The 6,975-nt window shown below is 43.8% G+C and overlaps 1 protein-coding gene across 1 annotated transcript in view; it reads left to right on the top strand.

Annotated features, from left to right (window-relative positions):
• Positions 1-6,975, top strand: part of B3GALTL (beta 1,3-galactosyltransferase-like) — a 100,907-nt gene that overhangs the window by 56,388 nt on the left and 37,544 nt on the right. Inside the window, exons 8-9 of the mRNA XM_010835910.1 lie at positions 3,377-3,496; positions 5,376-5,445. Of these exons, the coding sequence (XP_010834212.1) occupies positions 3,377-3,496; positions 5,376-5,445 (190 nt within the window). The remainder of the gene's footprint in view (positions 1-3,376; positions 3,497-5,375; positions 5,446-6,975) is intronic.

Here is a 6,975-nt window from a genome sequence, read left to right on the forward strand (position 1 = left end):
CTGTTTCTCTGGCTGCTTTTAAGATTGATCTTTGTCTTTGGTGTTCTGCGGTTTTCACTTGTTCAGTCACTCAGTCGTGTCTGGCTCTTTGCGACCCCATGGACTGCAGCACGCCACTCTTCCCATCTTTCACTGCCTCCCAGAGCTCACTCAAACTCATGTCTATTGAGTCAGTGATGCCATCCAACCATCTCATTCTCTGTCACCTGCTTCTCCTCCTGTCCTCAATCTTTCCCAGCATCAGGGTCTTTTCCAATGAGTCAGCTCTTCACATCAGGTGGCCAAAGTATTGGAACTCCAGCTTCAACAACAGTCCTCCCAATGAATATTCAGGGTTGATTTCCTTTGGATTTCCTTATTTAATCGTCTTGCTGTCCAGGGGACTCTCAGGAGTCTTCTCCAGCACCAGAGTTTGAAAGCATTAATTCTTTGGTGCTCAGCCTTCCTTATGGTCCAACTGTCACATCCATACATGACTACTGGAAAAATCATAGCTTTTACTGGATGGACCTTTGTTGGCAAAGTAATATCTCTGCTTTTTAATACTGTCTAGGTTTGTCGTAGCTTTTCTTCCAAGGAGCAGTTTCACTATGGTGTGTGTGTGTGTGTATGTATAGAGAGTTTCCCTGGTGGCTCAGACGGTAAAGAATCTGCCTGCAATGTAGGAGACCCAGGTTCAATCCCTGGGTCTGAAAGATCCCCTGGAGAAGGGAATAGATACCCACTGCAGTAGTCTTGTCTGGAGAATTCCATGGACAGAAGAGCCTGGCAGGCTGCAGTCCATGGGGTCACAAAGAGTCAGACATGACCGAGCGACTAACATATACACACACACATGCACACACATACACCATATACTTTATTTTCTTGGGCTCCAAAATCACTGCAGATGGTGAATGCAGCCATGAAATTCAAAGACACTTGCTGCTTGGAAGGAAAGCTATGAAAAACCTAGACAGCATATTAAAAAGCAGAGACATTACTTTGCCAACAAAGGTCCATCCAATCAAAGGTATGGTTTTTCTAGTAGTCATGTATAGATGTGAGAGTTGGGCCATAAAGGCTGAGTGCTGGAGAAATGATGCTCTTGAACTGTGGTGTTGGAGAAGATTCTTGAGAGTCCCTTGGACTGCAAGGAGATTAAACCAGTCAGTCCTAAAGGAAATCAACCCTGAATATTCATTGGAAGGACTGATGCTGAAACTGAAGCTCCAGTACTTTGGCCACCTGATGCAAAGAGCCTACTCATTGGAAAAGACCCCTGGGAAAAATAGAAGGCAGGAGGAGAAGGGGACGACAGAGGATGAGATGGTTGGATGGCATCACCGACTCAATGGACATGAGTCTGAACAAGCTCTGGGAGACAATGAAGGATGGGGAAGCCTGGCGTGCTGCAGTTGCAGAGTTGGACATGACAAGCGACTGAACAGCAACACCAGTGTCTAGACGCAGACTATTTTTTTTCTCCTCTTACTTAGTATTCATTGGACCTTTCTATAATAGAATTGTTAAGCAATTAAAAAAAATTCTCAGCCACTGTCTTTTCAACTATTTTCTCCTCCCCTCTGTTACTCTTTCTGGAACTTTAGATATATGCTAGAGGTTTGCACTTCTCTTTCATGTTCCCCATCTCTGTTTCTTGCTGAGATACAGTTCAGATAATTTGGGGGGCTTCATCTTTTAGTTCCCTAGTTTTTATTCAGCTGTGTCTAGGATAGGCTGCTTATCCTTACCATTAAAATGTTCATTTTCAGCTTGTATTTTTCATGTCTGATGTTTTAGATATTTCTTTTTCAAATTTGCTTTCCTGTGTAATCTTCCAGAAATTTTGCTCATGTTTTAAAGTTTTTCTTTATAAAAACATATGAAACAGTAGTTTTCTAATCTGTGTGCTTGATCACTCTGATCCCTGGATTCTTTTGGGTGGGCCTGGTTAAGCTGTGTCCGCTGGCTCTCGCTCTTCATCTCCTGTCTTTGTTTTACTTTCTGTGATCTTTCTGAGTGCTCTTGCTCCTGGGGACTTCACCTGTGACAGTCCGCGAGTCCTATTAAGGTTGCAGGCTCCTCAGTAAGGCTTTGCGTTAGCTTTTTCCAACTTGCTAGAGACTCATACTGACTCAGGGCCACTCTGTTTAAGGTATTTTTGGACTATGTAGGTGACAGATTAGGGAGGCCTGGATCTTGGTTACAAAATCTCAGGATAGCTGGAGATGATTTTTCCTCATCTAGTGCCAAAGTCCCAGCTTCATGTGGGGGTTTGCTGTTAGACACCCCCACTTGGGTGGGTCACAGGCTTTATTCTATTTAACACATATCAGAACCTCAGCATGCCCAGGACCCAGCTGGTGCCTGCGAGGGAAAGCGACCCTCAGGGACCGTCTCTCCCAGGTTCTCACTTTCCAGTTTTGTCTTTGTGAGTTCTACGTTTTATGCCAGTTTAGCAGTACATTAAAAAGCTTTTAAAGATATTTTATGCAGTATTTTTAGATAGTTTCAGCCCGTTGGTTATTCAGGGTGTGTAATTACCATCCTGCAGGAAACCAGAGTCACGATGATCTTACGTTTTATCTTTCTCTGTGATGCTTTAGAATCCTTAAAATAGCTTCCCTGCAATTGCTTATGACAGTTTTGAGATCTTTTGGAGGTCGGAATATTGATTCTCTTTTAAAAGAATTAATGTATTGGCCACACAGTCTTTGCTGCTGCTCAGTGGCTTTTCTCTGTGCTTTTTGCAGTGCACGGGCTGCTCATTGCGGGGGCTTCTCCTGTTGCAGAGCACAGGCTCTAGGCCTGCGGGCTTAGTTGCAGCACATTGACTCGGTAGTTGGTGCATGGGCTTAGTTGCCTTGTGGCACGTGGGGTCTTCCTGGACCAGGGATTGAACTCCCGTCCCCTGCATTGGCAGGTGGATTCTTAACCACTGGACCACCAGGGAAGTCCCCCAGGATATTGATTCTTAATTGTTTATGGTTAATAAAAGATTTGATTGCTCTACATGGAATTACTGTCTTGGTGTGTGCTGTGAAGTCACTTCAGTCATGACTGACTCTTTGCAACCCCATGGACTGTAGCCCCACCAGGCTTCTCTGTCCCTGGGATTCTCCAGGCAAGAATAATGGAGTGGGTTGCCATGCCCGCCTCCAGGGGATCTTCCTGACCCAGGGATCGAACCCGTGTCTCTTACGTCTCCCTCCTTGGCAGGCAGGTTCTTTACCACTAGCGCCACCTATTGGGAAGCCTGCAGAATGCTGCCATGTAGATGTGGTTCAGTGTGATGTTTGCTAGCGAAGGAGAGGTGTAGCTTTCCCTGGAGACACGGCGTACCTCCGTGCACGGTGGTGTTGGCTCTCATTCACTCCGGTTTCCTGTGTGACAGATCGCGCTCTACATCTGGGATGGAGGAGATGGACTCCCGCTCACGCCTGTGCCCGAGTTCTGTACAGACATTGTGGGCTCCTCCTGCGCCACCTCGTTCCAGTCTTCCCTGCCGCTTTGTGTGAGTAACAGAAGGACAGCTTCCTTGTGTGTCAAAGGGAAAGATACATGTTGTGCATGATGTTGCCCTAGCAGTTCACACACTGATCAAACACCGCCACTTGCCATGTGCCCCGTGAGAACTATATATCACGTTTCTAGGGATGATAGTCCTGTAAGGTAAGCACCATTGTTACCCTATTGGACACAGGAGAAGGGGGCACCCCGGAGCTGCAGAGGCATGGCCCCTGAGTCAGTTCTTTGGTTGAAGGTATAGCACAGAGCTGCTGCAGTTCCTGGTGTGTTTCCTAGAAAGGCAGTGTCAGACATTTCCAGTTGTTCCCAAGCCCTCTCCTGAAGCCCACCTCTACCCTCCTCTCAGCCAGCGACCCCACTCCAACCTCACCTGAGACTGTCCAGAACTTTGAGAATGGACCGGCTCATGGTGGGCCCTCGGTCCAGTCCCCAGGATGAACCCAAAGACCACACTCAGCTGGGTGGTTAGCAGCCCTTCCTCGTAAGGATAAGCAGGTTCACCGCCTCATTTCCAAGTCATTGACACAGTGGTCTGGGTTGCATTTTCAAAGAGGAGTATGTGTATTCACACACACACACACACACATACACACACACACACACAGTAGCAGTGGGAGAGAATCTGTGCTGTTGGCATAGTACTTGAGAGGGAAATGTCTTTCTAGACTTTGTGCTTGCTTGTTCTCTAATGTTCTTCTGGAAAATCTGGAAGGGTTGACCTCCTAGTGCCTTGAGTGGCATGATGAAACTGCAGTTGCATGTCGCTGGAAACCAGCCCCAAATGATGCAGAATCAGGATTGAATGTCCCTACAGCCCTGAGATGGTGATAAAGGGGTCAGCCCCCGCCCTGGCCCCACTATGAAGCGCCCACAGCCTAGGGGCCGGATTGTCCACAAGCCCCTCTGTGACCCCTTCATCTGAGCGACCAGCCTGGGCTGGAGCCAGCGCCCCCACCCCCGCGAGGTTTTTGACGTAATCCTGCCTTTGGCAGAGGACAGAGCACCGCTGTTGCCTAGACTTGCGTGGACCATTAAGGGCCATAAAAATACTGTAAACATCAAAGTGAGGTCAGGTTCCCTAAAGGGAGTCATCTCTTACTTTGCACTAAAACATCCTTCTACTTCTCTCTCCCTTTTAAAAAAATTTTTCACCAGCTGGAAAAAGGAAAGGGAAGGTAAACCAACACTTCCTGGGCACCTGTGATGTTCATAGTAAATAAATAGTAGTAATAAAAGCAGCTGTGCTGGTGGTTATCTCCCAATTTCCTGAATGAGCTGGAAATTTAGAGGACATTCGTCCAGGTGATGCAGGGGGGATGGCACAGCTGGGATTCTGGTCTCCGTCTGGCTATGAGTGAGTGAGTGAAAGTCATTCAAGTCATGTCTGACTCTTTGCGACCCATGGACTATACAGTCCATGGAATTCTCTAGGCCAGAATACTGGAGTGGGTAGCCTTTCCCTTCTCCAGGGGATCTTTCCAACCTAGGATCGAACCCAGGTCTCCCGCATTGCAGGCAGATTCTTTACCAGCTGAGCCACCAGGGAAGCCCAAGAATACTGGAGTGGGTAGCCTATTCCTTCTCCAGCAGATCTTCCCGACCCAGGAATCAAACCAGGGTCTCCCACATTGCAGGTGGATTCTTTACCACCTGAGCTATCAGGGAAGCCCCCCACCCCCCTACCCCACTGGCTGAGCAAAGCATTTGTGGTCCTCCAAGATACAGTCGTGCCCTGAAACTTGATTCTGGAGACAAGTTTGATGTCGCTGACATTGGTGAATTTGAACTCAAGAGCATGTGACAACTAATTCGGGTGTGCTGTTAAGATGCATCGACTCACGTATGCATTTTTTTTTTTTTTTAAGGGAAATCCAGTGAAGAAGGAGGATATTTTTGTTGCAGTGAAAACATGCAAGAAGTTTCATGGTGATAGAAGTATGTTTTTTTTTGGATTATTCATTTTTATTGAACTTTAAAAATCCACACTGCCTTAAAAAAAAAAAAGGACAAATCAAATATGAGCTCAGCTCAAGAAGGGGATAATGACAGATATATTGTTGGAAGTGCAAGCAGTTATATAATCAGTCTTCCTCCTCATAGCACTTCAATCACCAAGATCAATTAGAAAAGACAATTTTGTGTTGCAACATGAGAGGCCATGGCCCTTCTAAGGACTAATTAGAGCAGTGTTTTAAATTGGAAATGGAAATGCTCAGCTGTGGCAATCTCAGAGACTGTAAGTGGATAATAATCCATTTTGCAAAACAGTGTCCTGTTATGTCCAAGTGTGGACTCTGAGCTGTGAAGAATGAGAGGGGATTTCTCAAGGTAACGGAATGTCAGAGAGAATGTCTTTCTCACGCCGTTCCTTCTTTTTATATTTATTTCACACTCACACATCAGAAATTGTAAGTAAGGATGTGTATTTGCTCAAGTGTAGATATACAGAGAAAAGTAAAAAATGTTTGTCTTACAAGCCATGGTTCCTTCTTAAGGAAATCCTGCACATAGATGTTTCTATTTAATTTTTTGGTGCCATTCCAGAATTCTGCATTATGATGATACTGTTTTTTAAAAAGCCTATTTATAAATACATAATTTATCTGTTTTTTTCACCTTCAAACAGCACTTTTCTCAAGTTGAGGATTAGACAATCTTTTGCATTTTCTAATTTTAGCACATATTTTATTTTTTTTTCCATGAAAAGACTCTCAGTTTTACCAAGAGTGTGATATTTATAGAGGAGAGATTTCTAAACCAGCTGTCATTTTTGTGGGATTGGAGCTAAGTGGGGCATTTATATAATTTATGTGATAATATGATATTTACAAATGATGCTTTAAAGAGGAACATATTTTACAGATAAAAGAATATCATAATTTGGAATTATGGCATTGTTTAAGACACTGACATCAATTCAGGTCTGGTTATAGTCAACACTATCTTAAAAGTACGTTTGCTATAAACCTTCATGGTTACCTAAAATAGTCACAATAAATTCTAAGTCCTATTAAAATCAGTCTAAATAAAATATGCATTCATTATACAAGAAGTCCTAAAATACTATTAAAAATCAATATAGAACTTAAAAATTTCATTTTTCATAAGTTTAACCTAGGTTTAATATCCTTTTGTTTTTCACATAATCTGGAGGGACGATTTTTGATAAATACCTTTCATTAAAAAAATGTCAAGGGAACTGAACTAGACTGCTTTTCTTCTTTTTTTTTTTTAAACAGCAAGCAGAAGTGCTCGAATTGATTTATTTGATCTTGAAGCTGCCTTTGGAGTATATATCAATGTTAGGAATGGGGGTGGTGGTATATTCTCTTTTGAAACACATTTTTCAAGTTGGCAGTAAAGTGGTAAAGTTGGGGATGGTCTCTGTTGTAGTTTTCATATTCTACAGAAATGAAAAAAAGAGTTAGCTAATTTTAATTTGGTCATTCTGAATAATCTAGTTTC

This window comes from Bison bison, unplaced genomic scaffold (assembly GCF_000754665.1).
Source record: "Bison bison bison isolate TAMUID 2011002044 unplaced genomic scaffold, Bison_UMD1.0 scf7180017864056, whole genome shotgun sequence".
Taxonomy (NCBI): Eukaryota; Metazoa; Chordata; class Mammalia; order Artiodactyla; family Bovidae; genus Bison; species Bison bison.